The 24,875-nt window shown below is 44.4% G+C and overlaps 1 protein-coding gene across 3 annotated transcripts in view; it reads left to right on the top strand.

The window, feature by feature from the left end:
- Positions 1 to 24,875, top strand: part of Has3 (hyaluronan synthase 3) — a 181,799-nt gene that overhangs the window by 85,470 nt on the left and 71,454 nt on the right. For all 3 annotated transcript variants that reach the window (XM_052166544.1, XM_052166543.1, XM_052166545.1), the window contains one exon: positions 9,909 to 10,049. In XM_052166544.1, the coding sequence (XP_052022504.1) occupies positions 9,909 to 10,049 (141 nt within the window). The remainder of the gene's footprint in view (positions 1 to 9,908; positions 10,050 to 24,875) is intronic.

The following is a 24,875-nucleotide window of genomic DNA, read 5'->3' as shown; positions in this document are numbered from 1 at the left end:
GGCATCACTGATGCTGGCAGCATTTCTCATTGGAAGTATTTGTAAAGCGCATTAACATCACTAAGTCCCCTTTTCACAAACTAAATAAATATACCAAGTAGAAGAAAGTATTCCCCAGGAAACCCATCTGGACCCCATGACCGTGTACTTGGTACACAGAGTGTGGGCCCCGCTCCCTGTGCACCTCGGAGCCCTGCAGAAAGTCCATGTCCTGGAGCAAGGCTGGTGTTACCTGTGCTTGAAAGCATGAGGCCTGCTCCGTCTAGGGTTAGAGCGCTGTGAGGCTTGTACTCTTCCAGTAGTTGCTTCCTGGGCACTGCTGCCAGGTGGGCAGCTCAGCTTTGCCATGTGCCAGCTCTGTTCTCCTCTCTGTTCTTTACTGTCTCCTCAGTAAAACTAGAAATGGTAATGGGTCCTCTTCAAAGGACTGTCTAGCGCATTGATGGGGTGGGGTGATTCAAGGGACTTCTGTGTGGCTGTCAGTAAATGCAGGTTGTTCACACATTCAAAGTGGAAATTAGGAAACTATTTAAACAAACTTCACAGAATGACCTTGGGTATGGATTTATTACTTGGACCCTTATTAAAGAGCTTACTGAGATAGTTGACTGGGTAGAGCACTCGCTGTCAAACCCGTTGACCTGAGTTTGATCTGCAGAACCCATGTGATGAAAGTGACTCCCACAAGTTGTTTTCCAACATGACAAGCTTGCACACACACACACACACATATACACAAATAAGTAAGTGTGAAAAAATTTGCTAGCTAGCTAGCTGCCATGGGTTCTTACTGATTTTCAGCCATTGGCTATCAGTGTTCTTTAGTGTAACCCTGCTTTTCTTCAGACTTGACGAACACTATCCTGCCTCTGTATGAATTTTTGGACCTGTCTGTAGTCAGCACAACTTTGGAGCCTTTGTTACTAAATTTCATATTGGCATTCCTGATGTTCTCATTCATTGTAATTACAAAGGTAGCCGTTATTCAGTCGAGATCTCCACACTTCCTCAATATAATAACCAGCTTCCCCAGTTTGTGCAATTTCCTGGAATTTTGGTGTTGTAATTATCATTAGTTTCTACCCTGACGAGAACACCCCTATATCAGCGGACATACCTGGCTGAAGCACGACCTCCCTCTTCCTCTCCCTTCTGACCTGCTGACGTGGTCTCCATTTCTTTGTAATCTAGAGTCACAAGAGAGAACAATACGTATCTATATATCTGTGATTGTTTCTTTGAAATCATAAAGAAAGGTTCTTTGTGTCTAATCACTTCTCCTTGTCTTTTGTCTCCTCCCCCTCCCCCCCTTTGTCAGGCTAGCCTTAAGGTATGTAACTCAGGCTGGCCTCGAACTTGTGAACCTCCTCTGCCTCCCAAATGCTGGTCTTGTAGGAGTCATCACTGTGTTCAGTAGACCACTTCCCTTGACTGTTATTCATTGTTCTTTCAAACTAGAACTACTCTAGTTTGATGAATACCTGTCTTCCAGGTATCTTTCTAGTTTTTGAAATACATTTATTAATTCCGTTGAACAACATTCTTTGTTGTTGCTGTTGTGATTTGGCTTTTGAGACAGCATTTCACTCAGTTGCCTAGGCTCATCTGTACTTATGCGTCCCAGGCTAGCTCTGAACTCGCGTCTTTGCCACAGCCTTCTGTGTGCTGGGTCCCAGGCCTGGGACTGTGCCCAGTGTTTGAACACTGTCACCTGCCCTATTTTTATCCCACGAGTTTGAAGGCCCAACGATCATTTCCTGCTCTCAGTTTTCTCTTGGCAACAGGATCTTGCTGTAGCCCAGGCTGCTTCAGACTTGTCATCCCCCTGCAGTCTGTCTCTGGGCGCGGGAGGTCACCACTCTTCCTTTTAACAGTCGTTTTATCCTATAATGTCCTCCCTGCTTGTAGATAAAATGCTTCTATGGATCTTTCTTGTTGAAGAAAACATTGGACATCATCTACTCTTTTCTTTTTAATTATTATTCCATTATTTTATGTGTATGAGTATTTTGTTTACATGCATGTCAGTGTACTGCTTATGTATATTGCCCATAGAAGCCAGAGGGGTCAGATTCCCTGAAACTGGAGTTTCAGGGACAGTTGCAAGCAGCCCTGTGGGTGCAGGGAATTGAACCCAGGTCTTCTGGAATAGCCAGCAGTGAGCCATCTCTCCAGTCCTGTCTGCTCCTCTTCTACACCTGAGTACAAATGCAGATACATTCACATCAATCCCACGCCCCCGACAGCATGTGCTTGATTTTGTTTTGTTTAGGGTTTTTTGAGACAGAGGCTCTTACAGCCTAGAATGGCCTCAGCCTCACTATGTAACAGAGTATAGCTTTGAACTTGTGATCTTTCTGCCTCTACCTCCCAAGTGTTGGGATTACACATGGATGCTACCATGTACAGCCATTCCCCCTCTCCCCCCTTTTAAAGATCTTCCATTTAATTTTTTAAGATTTGTTTTTTATGTATTTGTATGGATGTTTTGCTCACATGTATGTATGTATGTATGTACACACAGTCTGTGTGTACTTGTGCACAGAGGTGGAGGAGGATGCTAGTTCTCTTGGAACGGATGTTATGATTGTAAGTTTCCATGTGAGTGCTGGAAAGAGAGGCCCACGCCATTCCGGCCTTTGCCGGTGTCTTTGGGCAGTGTGTGCTGCTGGCCCTGTGGATGATCCCCAGCGAGTGAGGCTCCGTGGTCAGCCTGTCGTCCGCATTGACTTCCTCAAGTACTTGGAGCTAAGTCTTTCCAAATGATCCATCAGTTTTGCCAAACACACATTGTTCTTCTCCGCGGTCAGTCTGTCCAGTCTGTCGCTCTGCACTGCAGACACTTGTCTCAGACTCTTTTGTCCTAGTTTGTGGACTTACACCTTTCCTTCCCTTCTCCCCACCCGCTGCTTCGTTCTCCTGCCCCTCCCCTCCCCTCCCCTTCCCTCCTCTCCCTTTTTCCTTCATTGCCACTCAAGGGAGATTTAAGGAAGATGAAAACATAGATATTTATGGTTATTTTGCCGCATTTGGTTGCAAATGAAGCTTAGATTTCCATGTCTATTCTGGGAATATTTGATAAATGTGTATTTCCTCTGTTTTAAGTACAGTTGAATTCTGAACACACTGTTCTAATCTCAGTTTTCCATTAATAACAGGGCTTGGAATTAATTCCATAACAGCTCTTAAAACGCTGCTGCTTCATTCGTGTGGGGGAGGGGTGTGTCAGATTTCTCTGGATGAATGACCATGATTTAACCAGTTCCCTATTCGTTAGCATTTAATTTGATTTGAGTCACTTCTATTATAAATAGTGCTACAGTGATGATTTTATGCATGGTAATTATCTTCTTGTACTGATGTGTGTTAGAATAAATTCTTACAGTAGAATTTTTGACTTAATGCAGAATTTAGATCATTTTTTAACCCAGCAGACCATTTTCTTAAGAATGCAAGACATTCTGTGAAATGTGAAATCTTGACTTTTCCCTCGTTTAGCTCACGGGAAGCCATTTTCTTTTACACCGCAGGGGCAGCCAAAGCCAGTCTGGAGCTGAGATTTTGCCTGGCAGTGCCTTCCCCTCAGCATTTGAGATATGCCATGTTTTATCCTATTTTTATCTACCTAAAAGCTGGGAAAAGAAGACCAGAAGTGCTCTCTAGTTAGGTTTTTGTTTAGATCTGTTGGGCACTTGGGAAATAAAATGAGAAGCTCAAGGTCACTCTCAGCTATAGAATGAGTTTAGGGCCAGCCTGGATTACATGGAAAACTGTCTCAAAAAGGGGGGGGGGGAGGAAGTAATACATAAAAATATAAAGGGTGCTAGGTGTGGATATGCATGCACATAATCCTAGCACTTGGGAGGCAGAGGCAGGCGGATCTCTCTAGCCAACCTGCTCTATCTACATTGTGAGTTACCAGCCTCCAGGGCTGTGTAAGGAGGTCCTGCCGTCATCGTTGTTGTCGTCATAATCATCATCAACATCATCACCATCTTCGCTGTCTTATTCCTTTTCTTTTTCTTCTTCTTCCTCTTCTTGATTTTTCAAGACAGGGTTTCTTTGTGTACACCTTGCTGTACCTGGCTGAGATCCTGTCTTAAAAGGGTTCCGGAATATAGAGATAGAGATAGAAAAATAGAGAGAAAGGGAGGAAGAGGAACAAGATAGTTCAGTGGGTAGAGGCGCCTGCTGCCAAGCCCCGTGACCTGAGTTTAATCTCTGGGATCAACATGGTGGAAGGAGAGAACCAACTCCTGCAAGTTGTCCTCTGACCTCCACATATACACATGGCACATGCACACACTCATACATAGATACATGTATGTGTCTATTGTGGTCCTAGTGTGCCATGTAATGTTTCAGTACATGTAGGTAGTAATAACTTTCTGAGATACTGTATTCACTTCCCTCATCATAGGGCTCATCCCTGTGCACAGTTTAAGCCAGAGATGTAGTAAGTGGCCCTGGGGTGAATACCCAGCACTAGAAATAATAATCTGTACAGTTCAAGAACTCCAAATGTGGTAGTGTGTGATTATTCCCCATCATTTGGGAGGCTGAGACAGGAGGATCAGTAGCCTGGGCTAAATAATCATGAAACTCCCTTAAAACAATAATAGCAACAATTTTTTCCTTTCTACAAAGTGCTGGTATTTAAGGCATATGTCATCATACACAAATACTTTTTTAAGGATTAAAAAAAGAAGTGTGTGTGGGGGGGGGAGGAGGGAGGGAGGGAGGGAGAGAGGGAGGGAGGGAGAGAGAGAGAGAGAGAGAGAGAGAGAGAGAGAGAGAGAGAGAGAGAGAATATGAATTATATCCTGGGGCCCTCAGAGGCCAAGGGCATTAGAGCCCCTGGCATTGGAGGGCGACCAGAACTGAACTCAGGTCCTGTGCAAGAGCAGTTCTTACTCTTAACCCTGCCCTGACCCATTTCTAGCCCCAAACAACCTTTTTTTTTAGAGTGTACAATTGATAGGTTTTTCTATAGTCATAGAACGCATGCCATTTTGGCAGTCAGTTTTAGACTGTCTTAAATCACCCAAGAAGGCTGCTGTGTCCAGTAGTGGAGGCTCATCACTCATTCGCTCCACAGCCTTAGCAAACCACCTCATCTGTGAGCAGATTGGTCTCGTCTGAGTGGCCTGTGTAAATGGAGTCTACAACCTGTGTGTGTTCCTCTTACCGTTTTGTTTGCAGAAGTGCCCAAGGAGTTTGAGTGAGTAGGTCATTTTCCCAATTCCACAAGTACTTTGGGTGGTTGTTATCTGCCCAAAGAAAAGTGAGGCAGATTTGTTTTGAAGTCAAGATGGCTTAGCTGGCTCCCGAGATGGAGCCAGTCAGCACCACCATTTAGAGCTATCCATCCTTCGATGATGCGAGGCCAGCCTTCCCCTGGTCTCCCTGTTTCCTGTGAAAGGCTCTACAGATCACTTGGCAGCCTGCTACAGCATGGCTGGGAGGAGAAAAGGTTACTTTACAAGGCTGCTTGTTTTATTACAAGATAGACTTTGAGGAAGTTTCCCTGTTGAGCCAGTTTACCTGTGCCCTGTGTGTGACCTGGCCCGGAGCACAATCCCATGAGCCCTTGTGATTTGGCGGCACCTTTACTCTCTGCACATCTTACCTGCTACCTAGCACCCCGCAGCAGTCATCTCCTGTAGTGAGAGCAGCTGACCCTCAAGTTGGCCCATTTTTCAAATTACAAAGGAAATTGCTAGGTGGGAGGGACCCAAGGTTATGTGTAGATTGTAAAACAATGGCATGACAGAGTAATAACCATCAAAAACTAAATATGCTCTCATCCTTTGCACTGTCATGGTCCTTACCTTTATATTTGGTTCTTACTGCCTGGTGAGTAAGGCTGGCAGCACAACCTGTATCCCACAGATACACTCTGAGGTAGCAGTTGTATTCTAGAAGGAAAACCTCAGGTGGCAGTCAGAGGGCCCTCAGTAGTTGTCTGTGGAGTGGCCCAGCAGGAAGATGTTGAACTTGGCAGGTGAATCCAGGACTGTGGGAAGTGGGCTGTGTTTAGCCATTGGTGCTCTTGTTGTGGAAAAGTTGGGGGTTAATGCTGCCTGGTGGAGCATCAACTTCAGCATTGTAGAAAGAGAAAAGAAAAGAAGAAAAGTCTAAAAGGGGGGGGTACCCCAATTAGGGTTTCTATTGCTGTGATGAACCACCATTACCAAAGCAACTTGGGAAGAAAGGGCTTATTTGGCTTATGTTTCCACATCATAGTTCAGAGGCCAAGGGCATTAGAGCCCCTGGCATTGGAGGGCGACCAGAACTGAACTCAGGTCCTGTGCAAGAGCAGTTCTTACTCTTAACCCTGCCCTGACCCATTTCTAGCCCCAAACAACCTTTTTTTTTAGAGTGTACAATTGATAGGTTTTTCTATAGTCATAGAACGCATGCCATTTTGGCAGTCAGTTTTAGACTGTCTTAAATCACCCAAGAAGGCTGCTGTGTCCAGTAGTGGAGGCTCATCACTCATTCGCTCCACAGCCTTAGCAAACCACCTCATCTGTGAGCAGATTGGTCTCATCTGAGTGGCCTGTGTAAATGGAGTCTACAACCTGTGTGTGTTCCTCTTACCGTTTTGTTTGCAGAAGTGCCCAAGGAGTTTGAGTGAGTAGGTCATTTTCCCAATTCCACAAGTACTTTGGGTGGTTGGGTGAAAAATGACCAGTGGGCAGGAAGCTGGAGACACGAACTGTTTGCAGAGGCCATGCAGGGTGCTGCCTCCTGGCTTTCTCCTCACAGCTTGCTCAGCCTGCTTTCTTATAGACCCGAGGACCACCATCTGGGGGATGCATTACCCACAATGGGTTGGGCCCTCCCCTATCAATCACTAATTAAGAAAGTGTCCTGCAGCCTGATCTTATGGAAACATCTTCTCAGTTGAGATTCCCTCTCAATAACTCTAGCCTGCGTCAAGCTGACACGAAACTAGCCAGCACAGGAAGTTAGAAGGTTGGAGAACTGGGGAAAAAAGACAGACAGAAAGGAAGGAAAGGAAAGGAAAGTCCAGGTGATGGTGGTACACAACTCGGGAGGCAGAGGCGGGCAGATCTCTGTGAGTTCAAGGCCAGCCTGGTGCACACAGTGAGTCCAGGACAGCCAGGGCTACACAGAGAAACCCTGTCTCTGAAACATAAGCTAGTGTTTATTAGTTTCTGTGTCCAAAAAGCCTGCCGAGCAGCCCAGTCAGCCCCAGAGGCTCAGAGACTCTGTCCAGACCCTTCCCTCCCTCCTTTCGTAGCCTATTCTTGTCTCTATGTTGGTACCTTGCTGGGTGGGTTTTATCTTCACAGTAGCCACTGGAAGTCCAGGACACTAAACAAAGGGGTGGCGGGCTACCTTTTCGTGGAATTCCAATCTGGGTTCTAGACTCCTTGCGCATTCCTGACCCAATCATTGTAGTCTACACTCTCCAATCTCTGTCTGAGTGCTACTTAAGTGTGCCAGAAACCCACTTGTCATCCCTCTGGCTGGAACTCAGATGTCAGGCTGGAAAAATTAGAACACTTTGTCCCATCCCTTCCACAATTCTACCTGGAACAGACTTCCTCAGCAGTTTACACAGTAGAGTGAGCTGCATTCCCTTCCGTCACAGCCCGAAACTCCCCATGAGCAGAGCTCTGCTTACGTGATGTTTGAGCCCACAGGCAGAGGCTTCCCGGGCTCCTTGGAAAACAGCGGTGCTGGAGAAGCTAGAAAAGAGGGTGGGTAGACAGGTCAGCCCTCGGCAGGAGCAGAGTGGAGACAGTGGATGTCCTGTAACGAGAGTAGACTCTCAGCCTATACTACAGGCAGAGTTCCTGAGGATGGTCAGGTTAACCTAGAGAATGCAAGCCTGAGTATAAATAGAGATCCCAAAGTGCTGCTGCTTCTCCTTCTCCATCCTTTCTTGGCTGCCACCTCCTCTTCCTCCTTCCTCCCCCTCTTCCTTCCTCTTCTTCCTCCTCTTCTTCCTTCTTCTTCCTTCTCTTTCTTCCTCCTCCTCCTCCTATTCCTCCTTCCTTCCTTCCTTCCTTCCTTCCTTCCTTCCTTCCTTCCTTCCTTCCTTCCTTCCTTCTCCTCCCCTCCTTCTGTTTCTTCTCTTTCCCTTTGTGGCTTTTAAAACAGTTTCCGTTTGCAGCCTAACTGCTCTGGAATCTACTATATGTAGCCTAGACTGGCCTCAAACTCTTGGTTTTTCTGGCACTATGATTACAGGTGTAAAGTTCCACATCTGGCCGTTTGAGCCCTTTCTACTCATTCATTCATTCATTCACTGACTCATGAGCAAATAGTTGTTGAACACCTACTGTGTGCTGGCCTGTTTCTAGGCATTGGGGATACAGCAGGGAATAAGACAAAACCATTAACTATGCGGTCTGCCTTGCCAGGAGAAGAGCAAACAGTCCATCCTGGAGGGTGTGAGCAGAACCGCAGTGCTCTGTGCTGGGAGGAGACCAGCAGGTGGGAGGGTCACGGAGAAGGCTACCTTAGGAGGTGGGGAGCGAGCCAGCAGTCTGCCAGACTCTAGCCCAGGAAGCGAGGCCCAGAAACAGCTTGCTATACTAAAAATTATAAATAACAAACAAAAAAAACCTAGGTAGGCAGAATTGTTCAGAACAAGGGAGCAAAGAATAGCACCTTCTCCTTGGTCCTTGGATTTGGGAGAGAGGGATGGACGCGAGGGAGAGTAGGCAGAGGAGGGGACGAAGCCTCCTCAGGGGAAAGGAGGAACCATTGAGGGGTTGTCGCAGAAGAATGAAGGGGCCTCATTTGTACTTTTAGCCATTTGTTCCCACCATATGCAGTAAGGGTGGAAGTAGGCAGAACATTAGAGGGTGAGGAAAAACGGACTTGGCGTTGGGGACCCGAGGGGCTGAGCTGCAAGCTGGGAGACCTCGGAAACATTTCCTTTCATATGTGTGGTTTTCTTTTTCCTGGCTGCAGGAGAAATGCACATCCTTCCTTTAGAAGGGGATAACCTTTCCTTTCTGAGCAAGAGAATTTCTAGTTTGAAGAGCAGCAGGCTTGCCCTCTAAGGTCATTTCTCCCTTTACGGCATCCATGCTGGAGTTGAGTATAAAGCTGAGCTCTGATGTGCTAGTGCTTCTGTAGGGTACATACTGTGCGCTTCTGTAGGGCACACACTGTGTGCTTCTGTAGGGTACACACTGTGCGCTTCTGTAGGTACATACCGTGGAGGCCCTGCATGGATGGCAGAAAGGACTTAGGAAATCAGCCATCAGCTGAGATCTGATACCTGTTGTGCCCTAAAGGCTCTGAAAATGGGAAAATTGCTATCACAATCACAGTTTTACAAGAGAAATCAGACTGTAATGAAGAGCTATAGCAAAGGCACAAAGCATTACTGTGAATCTTAAAATCAGGAGAATCCCTAGTGGTCCCTTGCTGCTGTGCATATTCTTGCCATGACTTATCATGATCTAGCCTGTGATGCAGATGTCATAGTTCATAGATTGCAGAATGTCCATGGCTGTACCTCAGATCCCTGACTAGGATCAGCAAATCCAGAGACCTGGGCTCCCAGTCACCACCTTCCACTTACAAGGGTCATCTGTCCTAATAGAGACAGCCTTGGCCTGCAGAGCTACAGTTTAAGTGTGGGCTGCTGAGATGGGCTTTGAGTCAAGGTGCCTGTCACCAAGGCTTGTGGCCTGAGTTCAATACCCAGGCTGCAGGTGGGAGAAAGGACAGAACTTGTCATCTGATCTACACACACACACACACACACAAACACACACACAAACTCACACACACACACACACACACACGACTGTAAAAATAAATAAATCTTTGTGTTCATTCCATCACAGGATATCTAGATTTACTTGCCTCTCCATCCTAAATAATGAATTCTTTCTTTCTGTTTTGAACCCCAGGAGTTGCCCTTCTCTCAGATGTGTACCCTGAAGAAATCGTGGTTGACCTGTTGGCCAAATATGACAGTGGCAAAGACAAGCACACTCCAGAGACGAGAATGAAAATAGGGGAGGTCCTGATGCGAGTTGTCAGAGCACTAGGTGAGTTTGTTTGTTTGCTTGCTTGTTTGTTCCATTGCTCTGGAACAGGGCGGTGTGGTACTGCTCTGTCTGTGTACTGGAAGGCTTTCTACCAGCAGGTAAGGGCAGATCAGTGGTGGTGGTGACTGTTTAGGGACTGACCACATACTCAGTGAGTAAATCTATGTGAAGATTGTTTATTTTCCTACAGCCGCTTGGTTTCCTCCCTAAGAGCTGTGCTTTGCTGGGGTCTGTGTGGCTGGGATGTGCTCTTAGTATGTAAGCTAGCTGACCTGAGTATCACTGTTCAGGCAGTACTCAGGCAGGCAGGCGGGCCTCCACCTCACAACCTGCTGCCTCAGCCTGCGGGAGGGGGGGAAGTCTGTTATAGACCCATATATATATATATATATATATATGTATATATATATATATATATATATATATCCCTTTTGATGTAGAGAACATTGTGGTAGGATTTTGGCTTAGTTTACCTTTTTAAAGAAACTATTCGATTTTTTTTTTAATTTTTAGAAATGTAATCTTTTTTTTAAAGATTTATTTATTTATTATATGTAAGTAAACTGTAGCTGTCTTCAGACACTCCAGAAGAGGGCATCAGATCTCATTATGGATGGTTGTGAGCCACCATGTGGTTGCTGGGATTTGAACTGAGGACCTTTGGAAGAGCAGTCAGTGTTCTTAACCACTGAGCCATCTCTCCAGCCCCTAGAAATGTAATCTTAACAAATTGTTAAGTTACCAAACATCCCCAATGTTTTTCCATCTGTTTCCTCTTGTGTGGTCCAATGTTGATATTGATAGTAACCTGTGGGCTATTATGTAATATTGCATTAAAAAAAAACAACTAGGAACATGTAAGACATTGACTGGGTGTGGTGACACACGACCGTAATCCTAGCACTAGGAAGGAGGAGCTGGGAGATCTGGAGATCCAGGGGATCCTCCTCTACAGAGTCGAGTTGCGGCCAGCTGGGATTCAGGAGACCCTGCCTCAAAAAGTAACAACTACTCAGCCAGCTGTGTTAGTTAGTACCAGACTACCATGCTCATTCCGCAGTTGCTAAACAGCTATGTAAACTTCCAGGGGACATCTTTGTATGAATGACATACTCCAGATTTTCTGTCCCTCAACCCAGGGACTCCTTCTGGTGTCCCAAGTAAACACTGTCGTCACCCAACCTGAGATGCATTTCCAGTTATTAGGCTAAAAAATATTTACTCCTGGGAGCTGGAGAAATGGCTTAGCAGATCAAAGCATGTGCTGCTCTTCCCGAGGACCTGAGTTCGATTCCTAGCACCCATCATCAGGCAGCTCAGAACTGCCTGTAAGTCCAGCACCAGAGGGATGTGATGGCTGTGACCTCCACAATCCCCTGCACTTATGTGCACACACACCCACTCCCCCTACACACACACACACAGAAAACCAATCTTTCAAAGAATCACTTACTCATTTCCAAAAAACATCCACAGATGCTCTTACATTTGGGAATTCCTTATACAGCTAACTTCGTGTATTTCTACCAATCATGTTAGCATAGTTTTCATTTTGATATGGGTTGCTGAGGACCAAGCCCATGGCCTTGTGCATTCTAGGCAAGGGCCCACTACTGAGTCACACCCTCAGGATGTTGCAGGGACAGCTTTCTGCTACCTGCCTTCAGAGCCTGTGGCAGTAACTCTATGCTTTACCCTTTGTCTTCCTTCTAACCTCTTTAGTGGACCAGAAGCTGACTACTAAATGCCCCCAGTATGTAGGGCATGCATTGGTTTCTCATCATAAGGAATGGTGAAAATAAAGGTTGGGTTTGTTATTGTGTTGTTGCTGCTGCTCTTGTTGTTGCTTTGCTTTTTAAAATTTTTTTGGTTGAATTTTGGGGTTTGATGCTAGGGGTTGAGCCCAGGACCTCACACACACTAAGCACACACTTGACCACTGAGCTATTGCACTCATCAGAAGTTGCTTTTTATTTGTAAGTGGTTTCTTTTCAAGCTTGGGTCACAAATCTTTGATGCAAAGCTATTAGTAATTCTGCCTGTAGTAATATCCAATCACTCTCTGAATTTGAATTTAGTTTTTATCAAGTTTGAAACCACAAATTCCTCATTGTCTATCCTTAATAATGTTAAAAATTCTTTATCTTGAAGATTTTCCCCACCTAATCCATCTTGGACAAGGACATTGTAGTTCTTTTCAGAGACTTGTGACTGTCCTCTTAGAACTGACGACCCTGAAGCAGGCAGTCAGGAGTTCTAGGCCAGCCTGGCTACATAGCAAGATCCTAGGGGCAGGAGGCAGGCAGGGAGGAAGAGAGAGACAGACAGACAGACAGACACATAAACGCAAACATGAATTGAGTGGCCACTTAATGGTAGATCTGTGGGCAGCTGGAAGTTGGAGCAGGGAGCTTTGAGTTCAGCCTGAGGTGACAGGAAGCGTTGTGGAGAGACCAACCGTGGCAGGGTGCGGACATACCTGATTGTGGCAGCGTGCACAGAGATGTGCTGCTGGTGTCTGGTTTGTAGCCCAACATGGCTGCTCAGCCTGGGAAAGTAACTTTGCTGTGGTTCAGAGACTTCGCCCTCACAGCAGAGGCTTAAGGTGAAAGGCAGGAAGAAGTGTGAGTAATATGTCACCAGGCCGGAGGCTCACAGACCTCAGTGGCACTAAACCAAGCAGACTTCCACTGCGCTAAACCAGTGTGACAGACTCAAACCCACCTGGTTTTTTTTTCTTTGTTTTTGTTCTTTTGCCTTTTTTTTTTTAAACCAAGTTGGCCTCAAGCTCAAAAGTTTGAGGACCTGAGTTTTGTTCCCAGAGCCCAGGTAAAATCAGATGTGATAGTGTGTCTGTAAGACTGGTACTTCATCAGGAAGATGGAGGTGCACACAGGCACATCCCTGGAGGCTCCAGGCCAGCCTGTCTTGCTCAGTGGCAAACAAGAGATTCTCCAACAAGATGAAGGATGAGGATGACACCTGGGGTGATCCTGTGACCTCAACATAGGTAACATGACAGACATTGTGCACCACACACAAATACGCACAGACACACAAACACACTCATAGACATACATGCACACACATACACACCCTACCAAGTGTGATCAGTCAGCATAGCTGTGGTCAGCTCCACAAGCCTTTATACTGATATAATTTAGGGACAGTATTGTGATCAGAGCTGAAGGCTGAGGTCCAGACTAATTTATTACTTTAGTTTAAAATATATAAATAGGCCTTTCTCATTCCCCAATTACACAGTAACACATGGTCATTTCAGATCATTTTTTAAAGTACTTGAAAGTATGAAAAACGAAACTCGCATCTGTCATTTGCCAACTACAAGTAACTACTCCTGGCTTAAATTTTCACTTTCCAGAATGATGCTAAGGACTAGACCTAGGGTTTCATGCGTGCATGATCTGTATACCATTGAGCTACAGGTCCAGCCTTCAGGTTAGGTTTTAATAATTTTTTTCTCAGAATTATATTTATATATATATATATTCTTGTTTTCATCTAACATTGTTCATGAATACTTCAATTCTTTCATTTTATTTATTTTCTGTGTATCTCTCTCTCTCTCTCTCTGTCTCTCTCTCTCTCTCTCTGTCTGTGTGTGTGTGTGTGTGTGAGTGAGTGAGTGCTGTGTGTTGGTCAGAGGGCAGGATGCAGTAGTTCTCTTCTTCCAGCATGGAGGTGCCAGGGTTGTCAGGCTCGGCAGCAAGTGTCTGTACTTTCTGAGTCACCACTGAAGCCTGGGCATTTCTTCCTCCCTTACTTCCTGGCTTGCTTCCTCTCATTTTCTTTCCTTTTTTTTTTAATGGTCTTGCAATGTTGCCAAGGCTAGCCTTGAACTCTCAGCTCAAGCTAGCCCCTTCCAGTTCATGAGTACCTTTCTCTATCAATACCTTCCTAAAAATACAGTGGTTGATAGTTGTGTTATAACCAATGACCTGAATGGGCCACGGTTTAATTTAGGTATCTTTTAGGCAGGTGTTCTCTTTTTTTTGTTTTTTTGTTTTGTTTTGTTTTTTTGAGACAGGGTTTCTCTGTATAGCACTGGCTGTCCTGGAACTCACTCTGTAGGCCAGGCTGGCCTTGAACTCAGAAATCCGCCTGCTTCTGCCTCCCAGAGTGCTGGGATTACAGGCGTGCGCCACCACCACCTGGTTTAGGCAGGTGTTCTCTAATTAGGCTAATGCTAGTTTCTTTTTGATTACAAGAAGAATGCTGCTGATTTTCTATTCACTCCCTTGACGAACCTTTGATTCCATTCTTAGAATTGGCTCCTAGGGGAGAAATGATTAGGTTAGAGCACATAGGTGCTTCTACGACTCTTCATTTTTACGGTGAGGTTTTCCTTCCAAAATGTACATTTTGACAGCAACAAATGAGACTGCCAGTGTCTCCCAGATAAAAACTCTTCCATGGCCTCTAACTAAGCCCAGGCGTTTGTCTCCCTCTGCGTGTGCCTTTGCTCCACCATGAACCAAGGACCATGGAATGTGTGACTCAGTGAGAGCCTCTTGTGGGAGCAGCTGTAGTCTGGTAGTGTCACCGTGAAGCAGAAAGAACAGCACTTCTTAATTATTTTTAGAGGTAGATGTCTTCTAATCAGCAAGCTCAGACAGGTTTGCAGCTTCAGACTTCTAAAGAGGAGAGAGGAAGGCCGAGGGCACGCTGCTCCACCTGGAGTTTGCCTGTAGGACATCAGGAATCCAGGTTTGAATGAGGGTGTGGCAGAGGACTCAATCATGGATCTTTGTTGGCATATGCTGTGGCAGGTGGAATTACCCAGAATCCCGAGGCACAACTGTGTCTTCTCTCAACATACTCTTTTCCAGAAAAAGGGTGGGTCCGGGCTTTAGGGTGTATTTCTAACTGTTGAAACTTGCAAAGCTTCCCGTCAACCCCTTTCCCTGCTGCTGGCTTGGACCTCATGTTTAAGGCTAGCAATCATTTACCCCTCAAAGTTCATTCAAATGATGAGCAACCTAGAACCCACGTTTCTCCCAGGCCAACCAGCTCCAGGATAAAGCCCATAATCTGATTTTATAAAACCTATAATCTGTCCGGAGACTAAAGTATTCAGTCTGAGATCCTGCTCTGACAACCCATCTTCTTCCAGCCAATTATAGAAAACAAATGAAAATTGCACATAGTCAGCCTTCATATCCATGTATTCAGTTTCTCTTAATTCAACTAACCAAGCCAGGCGGTGGTGGCGCACGCCGGTAATCCAGCACTCTGGGAGGCAGAGGCAGGCGGATTTCTGAGTTCGAGGTCAGAAATTAAAAAAACAAACAAACAAACAAACAAACAATAAATAAATAAATAAATAAATAAAATTTCAACTAGCCATAGATTGAAGATTTTTTTAAAAAAATTGTGTACTAAATGTATGTACAAACCTTTCTTTATTACAATTATCCTGAAAGCAATAAAATAGAAAAGCTATTTATATAGCACTTACATTACAGTAGATACTATAATCCATCCAGAGATGAGCTAAAGTCTCTGGGAAGCTATGTGTAGGTTTTATAAGGGACTTTCTCTCATGCAGATTTTAGTATCTGCCAGTGGATCCTGAGACTAGTCCATCACAAACCCCGAGTAACAGTTGTAATTGGATTTGTCTAACAGGTGTGATGAGTTCCAGTTGGGTTAGCCTGGTAATTAAGATGTGGGAATAACTATTAAATAGCTACATACTATCTTATAGAATGATGTCACAATTCACACCATTTATTCAACTTGTGACCTTCTTTCAAAGTGAAAGTTATTTTTTATCTCTTGCTTTGATTGTAAAACATAAAGATGTCTTTTTTTGGTTTTTTCGAGACAGGGTTTCTCTGTATAGCCCTGACTGTCCTGGAACTCACTCTGTAGACCAGGCTGGCCTCGAACTCACAAATCTGTCTGCCTCTGCCACCCATAGTGCTGGGATTACAAGCGTGAGCCACCAATGCCTGGCTAAAGTGTTTTTTTTTTTTTTAAGATTTATTTATTATTATATCTAAGTACACTGTAGCTGTCTTCAGACGTACCAGAAGAGGGTGTCAGATCTCTTTATGGATGGTGTGAACCACCATGTGGTTGCTGGGATTTGAACTTAGGACCTTTAGAAGAGCAGTCAGTTCTCTTAACTGCTGAGCCATCTCTCTAGCCTGTCTTGTTTTAAGAAATACAAAGCTGAGTGTGTTAGCACACACCTTTAATTCCAGTACTGGGGAGACAGAGGCAGGCAGCTCTCTGAATTGGAGGCCAGCCTGGTCAACATGAGTTCCAGGACAGCCAGAACTGTATAGACCCTGTCTAAAACAAGAACAAACAAACTGAGATCTGGGTTATGGGGGATGAATAAGAAATATGAAATATGAATCCAGAGGCTGGAGAGATGGCTCAGTAGTTAAGAGCACTGGCTTTTCCTTAGGACCTGGGTTCTATTCCCAGCACCCTACTGGCAGCTAATAACTGCAACTCCAGTTCCAGTTGACCTAACACCCTTCTGTAACCCCTGTGGGCACTGCATGCACACAGACATATGTGAAGTCAAACCACTCATACACAGTAAATAAAAATAAATAAAATCTAAAAAAAAATTTTTTTAAAGAGAAATAAAAGGCAGACATAGTGACACAGCTTTAATGCCAGCACTTGGGAAGCAGAGGCTGGCGGGGCTCAGCGAGGTTGAGGCCGGCCTGGGCTACAGAGCAAGTTTCAGGCCAGATAGAGCTGGATGGGGAGACCCTGTCTTAAAAAGCGAGACCCCATCTCAAAAAAAGACAGACACACACACACACACACACACACACAGTGTGGCCTAATGATATAGCCAAGTGGAATAGTGCTTGCTTAGCTTGTGGGAGGTCCTCGGTTTTATTTCCAGTACAAAAACAAACAAAAAACCAAATAGTGCCAGGTGGTGGTGGCACACGCCTGTAATCCCAGCACTTGGGAGGCAGGGGCAGTTGGATTTCTGAGTTCGAGGCCAGCCTGGTCTACAGAGTGAGTTCCAGGACAGGCAGGTGCTATACAGAGACCCTGTCTCAGAAAAAACAAAAAACAAAAACAATCAAAAAAGAAACAAATAGCAACTCCGGCACTAATATATTTTGGCCTTAAATGACCTGTATTGACTATACAAAGGATGGTAAGTAAATCACCTTTAGAAGTTTGTTCCTGGGCTGGAGAGATAACTCAGTGGTTAAGAGAACTGGCTGCGTGCTCTTTGGTCCTGAGTTCAATTCCCAGCAACCACATGGTGGCTCACAACCTCTGTAAAGGGATCCGATGCCCTCTTCTGGTGTTTCTGAAGACAGCTACAGTGTATTCTATAAATGAAATGAATAAAAACCAAAAAGAAGTTTGTTCCTGATGTAAGGACTCAGTGCTTGACTCAAGGTCTCCATGTAGCTGAGTAGGTAAGAGTCTTCCATGTTAGATGCATGACAGCCACATACATGCACACATAAATACATTTAAATGTATTTAAATGGAGGCAGAACCACTTTCAATTTGACTCATTTTGTTACTGGGAGCTGGTTTTTAGGCTGTTGGAGACCAAAATCCTCAGCTTTGTTTTAGTGTCCTTTCTTTTTTATAGTTAGTGTGTGTGGTCTGTTGTGTGTTTGTGTTGGGTGTCTTATGATATTGGGTATATATTTGTGGCATTAGTGTGCATGTATTCACATGCCCATGTTAATGCAGGTACAGCCAGACATTTATGTAGTGACTAGACACACATAAGTGTTGGATGATTTCTAATTCTACACCTTTTTTATTTTTCTTGAAACAGTGACTTAGGTAGCTCAGAGTGCCACTGAACTTAGCTGAGACTATCATGATTATTTTTTAAAATATATTTTTTATTGACTATATACATATATATATGAAACTACACATGAATGTCACTACAGAGATGCATGTGTCCCTGTATTAACTCTGAGAATGGGAATTTCAGAGTAGAGAGGTTAGAGCATCTACTTGGCAGCCACTGGGCACATGAGTAAGAATTTGATGTATGTGGGACTTAATGCTGGGCGGCCTCTATTAGGGGATGCATTGTGGTATGTGCCATGATGCCTTGGGTTTCTTTCTTGGCTCTTAACATGAAGTGGTGTAGATAAGTTGCATAATCTCTCTGTTCCATTCTGTAAATTAGGGATAATTGCAGCTACTACCTGAGTGGGCAGTTATAAAATTAAACCAGATTATACATGTAAAGTGTGTAGAACCAGCCTTTCTTTCCTGGTCTGGGTAGATAACTGACTTGTCCTATTGCTTTTGTGTGAGAGCCTCATGTTCCCTTGTGTTCCCAGTAAGCAGCCCTTGGTCACTGAAGTGTGTGATCACCATGTCCCCTGCTGGACTAGGCATTTCCAGTGTGCATCTTCACATAACAGCTGGTTTGGATTGTTACTAGTCCTGAAGTTAGAATTTTTAGAGGAAAGGTAAAAGGTTCTAAGAATGAATGGCTACCTCAGAGTCACACTGGACCAGAGACTCAGATTAGAAAGATGTTGCCCTTGACCAAAACTGACCTCAATCAGCATTGGTTGATTGGTTTTCTTTGGTTTTGGGAACAGGATCTCATTGTATAGCTCTGCCTGTCCTGGAACTCAATATGTAAAAGAGGCTGGCCTCGAATTAACAGAGGTCCAAATGCCTCTGCCTCCCAAAGGCAAAGCCACTAAGTCTGACTTTTTTCTGTTTGTTTTAATAAGAGAATTTATTATTGGTAAGAACACAATAAAACCAAATTATGTTGAGACAATGTGCAGAAGAAATGGTTTGGCAATTAAGAAAAGTTGGGCTCCTAGCACCACCGTGATGGATTACAGCCAGCTGTGGTCTAGTTCTAGAGGATCTGACTTCCTCGTCTGTGGTACACATAGAGTACACTCAGGCACACATACAAATTAAATTTGTTTGTTTTTGAGGCAGGGTTTCTCTGTGTAGCCCTGGCTGTCCTGGAACTCGCTTTGTAGACCAGGCTGGCCTCAAACTGAGAGATCCTCCTGCCTCTGCCTTCCACAGGATTAAAGGTGTGTGCCACTACTGCCTGGTTTAATTTTTTTTTTTTATTTTAAAATTATACTGTGAAATTAGAAAAACAACTGCCTGGTAATAGCATAAAGTCTTAGGGCAGAGTGTATGTTAGTGACTATAGCAGCAACTAGGGATTTATTTATTTTCTGTAACAAGAAACGGAAGGAGCTCTCTGTGTAGGATGGCAGAGCTCCGCAGACTGCGGTCCCTCAGCCAAACCTAAGTCACTGCCCTTTTCTTCATCTTGTAAGTTCAGGATGAATTTCTCAGTTTGAAATGGTTGGGAAGCGAGGGGTGAATGGACAGTCTTCTGTGTCATAGTCTTGTAATTACGTTCATTCTGTGCGGATTACAGTGGCACAAATAATATTCTATCAGAAGTCTCAGTCATTACGAATTTCCTGTGGCTGCGAAGCTGAGAAGGAGCCTCTGAGAGTGACCAAAGCCAGAAGCCCCACGGCAAGGCTGCCGACCCCTAGGGAAACACTGCCGAGGTCAGTGACAGCCCTCGCTGATGGCCTCCCACCAGTGACGCCTCCTTCTGAATTAGTCCTGAGTGAGGTTTCAGTCTGTCCTTCCCATATGAAGCTTTATAGCGTGCATTCAGAAGCGGACCCTTACCTGTGATAACTTGATCTCTTTAAAGAGAGGGTGAGTAGGAATTGCAGTTTTTCCCCAAAATGACCAGCTGCACGAGCTGCTGGTTGGAAGGGACCAGATGCTGTTGGCAAGACATCCTTTCTTTAAAGCTAACCAACTAATTGTGCCTGCATGCTTCAGGATTTTGTTCTGTTGTTTTTATTTTTGGTGTTCTCATACATTTTTCCCTCAGTTCACTCCCTTATTCTAATTTAGACTCTGCTTCCTTGTATGTGTGAGAGAATGCGGACCACTTAGGCACCCAATTCACTCTTCTCTTCGCAAATTGTGAAGCAGGCTTTTGCGTTTATTTTGACTTTTCAAATTGCAAAAGACTAAACCAAAGATCTGACTAAAAAACTGTATTCCTCTAGGAAGAAAATACTATTTACTTTTTATCTTATAGAATTCCATATAGTAGGAATTGATTTCTCAGCACGTGAAAGAGGCTGTTAATTTGTAGTGAATGAGTGCCTTACTCCACGTGTGCCTGTGCACAGGTGCTCGCCTGGTGCCTGTAGAGGCCAAAAGAGGACATCGGATCCCTGGAACTGCAGTTCTGACAATCGGGAGCACAGTGTGGGTGCTGAGCATGGAGCTGGCTCCTCCGAAGAGCAGCCAGTGCTCTTAACTGCTGCTCGGTCTCTCCAGGCCCCCTGTTAATAATTTAAACATATGATCATAGTGTTAGGCTACGGATTTCCTAATTTGTACTTGTCAATATGATAAACCTGAAGCTGGGGTTCAGCTGTGATAGGCTTCCACAAAGTATGAGGATCTGAGTTTGGATCCCCAGCACTTGTGTAAAAGCCATGTGATGCACATCCCTGTAAGCCCAGCACTGGGGGCTGTGTGCATGACAGAAGCGTGCTAGCCAAAATGGTGAGCTCCTGGTCTACTGGGGGACACTAGCTCAAAATTTAGGTGGAGAGCAAAGAAGGAGACATTTAATATCAACCTCTGGCTTCACACATGCACACTCAGGTGAGTATACTTGCACATGGTCTCTCAAGTGAGTGCACCTGCATATGAACACATGCACATTCAGGTGAGTGCACCTGCACGTGCACACATACAACACAGAGAAACTATTAAGAAGCTCACTAACCCCTGGCATGCTCGAACAAGTTTGAACATTTATATATTAAGTCATTAAATCATCAGAATAGTTTTTATACTTTCATCATCAAATGCAAAAAAAAAAATCACTACTTAAGTCTAGGTTTTTGTATCCTCTTTCATCTTTTAAAATAACTTAAAACTTCGGTTTTTCCTTTTTGTGATCATGAGTCTGGATTTTGAATTCTACCCTTTAAGTAAGAGTCTGGAGCCTGTTTCTGCCTGGGACACCCTTTCAGGAGAATGGATCTGTTTGTCTTGTTAGGTTTCTTTCTGCACATGGTGCCTTTGTGCAGATGAAGCCCATCTGGGGCAGGGGTCAGTGAGCAGTTGAAGTCGAATGTCTAACTTAGTTAATACAGAACCACACATTCTGGGCCCCTCCTGTTGACACCTACATGACTGTTGCATACTGGGTTGCCAGGAACTCGCTGATACAAAGAATTTCCTGTACATTGTTCGGCTCTTTCAAGAAGATACTTATCTCTGCTCTCTGAAGAGATGGAAAAAAACCATGGTTTTGCCAGTTGACGTATGAGTTAGGACCTCGGTCCCTCACTCAGCACCTCTGGTCCTCTTCTTCCTTCTCTTTCCCACTTAAAACCTTTCTGTACAAATCCTTATGCAGATTTGGCCACCAGGAGAAAGTAATCAGTTTTTAAAAGTTGTTCCATCTTCAAATCCTTCTTATTCTTCCACAGCTCATAAAGTGCAAGTGGGAGGTCTATTAAGATTCCCTGGGACTGAGGGACCCAGCTCAGCTGGTATACATGACGCCCCGGGTTCCATCCCCAGCAGTATATAAATGTGATCCCAGCACTCTGGAGACAGAGGCAGAAGCTTCAGAAGTTCAAGGCCAGCCTGAGGTATCTAGAAATTCTTGAGACCGCTTATCTCAAAAAACAAACAAAGACATTTAAGGCATTTATTATTGTGTAGATGACAGCTTCCTATTTAATATTGTAGGGTTATTTTGCATTTTTAACTAGTGGGCTGTCTAATCCATAGGAATGGGTTTTGAATGATTAACTAGGCTCTGAAGCAGTATAGTTAGTAATAAACTGTTTGCCAGTGCATTGCCTTAACACTCAGCCACCTCAGTAGTAGAAATGTTTAGAAGGGGGCTAGAGAGATGGCTTAGCAATTAAAAGTGTGTAACACTCTTCCAGATTCCTGAGGCCCTGAGTTCCCACGGTCCATTTCAGGTAGCTTACAATCACCTGTAAGTCCTTTCCCAGGGACTCTGTCTGACTCCTTAGACAACTGCAAACATATGCACAGACATGCTCATATTTACTTTTTTATTGTTGTTTTGGATTTTTTGAGACAGAGTTTCTCTGTGTAGCCCCGGCTGTCCTGGAACTCACTTTGTAGACCAGGCTGGCCTCAAACTCAGAAACCTGCCTGCCTCTGCCTTCCAAGTGCTGGGACTAAAGGCGTGCACCACCACTGCCCGGCTTCATATTCTCATTATTAAAAAAAAAAAATCAAAAAATATTTGGAGGTTAGATGTTTTTGCAGCATCTTTGAGACATTCTTGATAGATTCCTGGTACCAACACCATGTCTGGGCTGCACTTCTACCCATTTTAGCTTCTGTGGGTTTAATGCTTTGTCGCATGGGCATCTTGCCATGGTCTCCCTGAAGCCCATCAGAGTATGCATTCAACCTGCTTCTGAATCACTCTGTTACACTGTCCATGTGATAAAGCAATAAGACATCCTGGAACAAAATCAGGAAGGAGCCTGGAAATCATAGCTAGCTCACCAGGGTTCAGGGTCACCTCTTGGTTACATTACCTTATGAAAGAGGGTGACAAGGTGAATGAAAACCTGGCCAGTCATCAGAGTGGGACCTGACATGCAGACACCAGTGGGGGAGTCCATCCAGGGACTTCCCAGCATCCGTGCCCAGTGACTGCTGTGACTTGCCTGCCCGACAAGCCCCATCAGGACAGAGGACGATGGCTGTAGGCTTTGCGCTCTCACGGGCCATTCACCAGCCCTGTCCTCAACCATGGTTAGGAAATCATAAATGTTCAGTTGAGAAACTAAGAAAGAAGTAGAGACTCTTGTTCTCTACAGCCTGGAATGAGTAGGATCCCAGTCCTTTGCCCAGGCTGTTGAGTGGAAATTCATGTCTGTCCATGAACTGAAGGTCCTCTCACTCCCATTGTGCCTTGTGTTTATTACTGTTTTCAAGACTTAAGCACTGCCTCTCTCCTACCCATGCCTTATAAAGTTAAACAAAGAAATATGAAGATTATAAGGACCTTGAAATGTCAGAGATGTGGAGCAGTCAGTTGGCCACGTTCATGCCCCTTTGTTTTAGAACGGAAGTTCCTGCTGTTCCTAATGGGAAGCCAAGTAAATGTCCCTGTCAGAGAGAGAGACCTCTGCCTGGGAACCAGAGTCAGCTTTAGAAAGTAGCTTGCTGGCCTGGGAGCAACCTCTTTTCAAGTTTACTTTTGTGATTTGTGACGCAAAGCTAGAGCTTTTTTGTTTTTAAACCTACCTCAAAATCTTGGTTGCTTAAACAAGGGTAAAGAGCACCTGGCCTTTTGCAGCTACCGAGGCTTCAGATGCACACAGCGCTGGCTCACTGCTGCCTAGCCTGCACTGGGTGTTCTACACCAAGCTCCTCTTTATTAGCAGCTGTGTGGAAGGAAAAGGAGAATGAAACTGGAAAAGAAATGGTTTTCCCCCAGCTGCAGGAACGCTCAAGGCCAAAACGTAATTGTTGATAGATCAAAATTTACCCATGATTTTTTTAAAAGATGAATTCCGTCAAAAGTTAATTACATTTAAATTGTTTAATTTTCTAAATGGCTTTTAAGGAGGAAATCCTGCCTGTTAGATATGCCATGTTGGGCTGATTTTCTCGTGACCTTGACAGAATTGCAGTGTTGATTCTGGGACACATGGCAACAAGTCAGTTTATCACAGCAAGGACAGAGCAGCAGGTGACAGATCAGATCTTATCGTGTCTCCTGTTTGCCACTTTGGATCGGCAGCGTCACATGGCTCTACAGCTCTGTGCCTGGCTGGCCTAAAGTAATGGGAATCCAGCCTGAGGAGAAGTACTTGTTCCATTTTGCAGTTACTGACTTAGTCGTGTGAAACACTGTGGTTCTGACTATTTGACAGTGTTAGTTGGGCAAGTCCAAGACAGCGTTAACTCTTCTCTGCTGTCTTTGCACTGTGGGCTTAATTTTTCACCTACTAAAGTACTTTATTTTTATGAAGTTTTTGTGAAGTTGTTCAAACAAATTTAAATTCTTCCGTAATTTCCTTGAACATAAACCTTAGTAAGGTGATTGCTGAATTCAGGGGAAAAAGAGAGTTGCAGATAGCCAGGTGATACTACCATTTCCAGAAGTAAAAACCCTCAGATGTGGGCAGTAACAGACAGGCTGACTGGACCCTACCCAACCTTTGTTGTGATTGCTTGCCTGAGCTGTGGAAGTAGGGCCCTGCGCACCAGCCTCAGTTTCCAGGTGTGTCATAGGCTGTAGCTGATGTCTGTGGGGAGAATTTCCTGAAAGGAGGAGTGGGAAATTTGAGAATGGTCCTTCATGAAACCCATAAGGCATGCAAATTGTTAAGGTTACAAAAATAAAACAGTGAAATGTTTGCCCCTGGCAGGTTGGGGGTGTGTTCATGCTCCCTTGTCTAAACAATAGGTCTGGGAAGGTTTTAGGGACAGGTGACTCCAGGAAGATTGAATGAAGCCTTGGGAGCATGGTGTCTAGGTGAAGGAAACAAAGAAAGCCCCTTTCTGGATAGGATAAGTGTGCTTTGTTGCTTATGCAGATGACAAGGAACAATAGTGGGTATCTTAGGGCTTCAGATTTTAAGTTACAATTTAAATGAGTTGGCCAATAGGTATGAAATACTGAGTATATGACCTATCCTCCCAAGCTTCTAATAGAAATAGTGGTTTTATTGTTAGTTTTTAAGAAGGTTAACAAGTGTCTAAATATGATTTAGCTTTTTTTGCAAGTCCTTGTGT

Source organism: Apodemus sylvaticus, chromosome 21 (assembly GCF_947179515.1).
Source record: "Apodemus sylvaticus chromosome 21, mApoSyl1.1, whole genome shotgun sequence".
NCBI lineage: Eukaryota > Metazoa > Chordata > Mammalia > Rodentia > Muridae > Apodemus > Apodemus sylvaticus.
The sequence above is the reverse complement of the archived record's forward strand: the minus strand, read 5'-3'. Positions and strand labels throughout refer to the sequence as shown.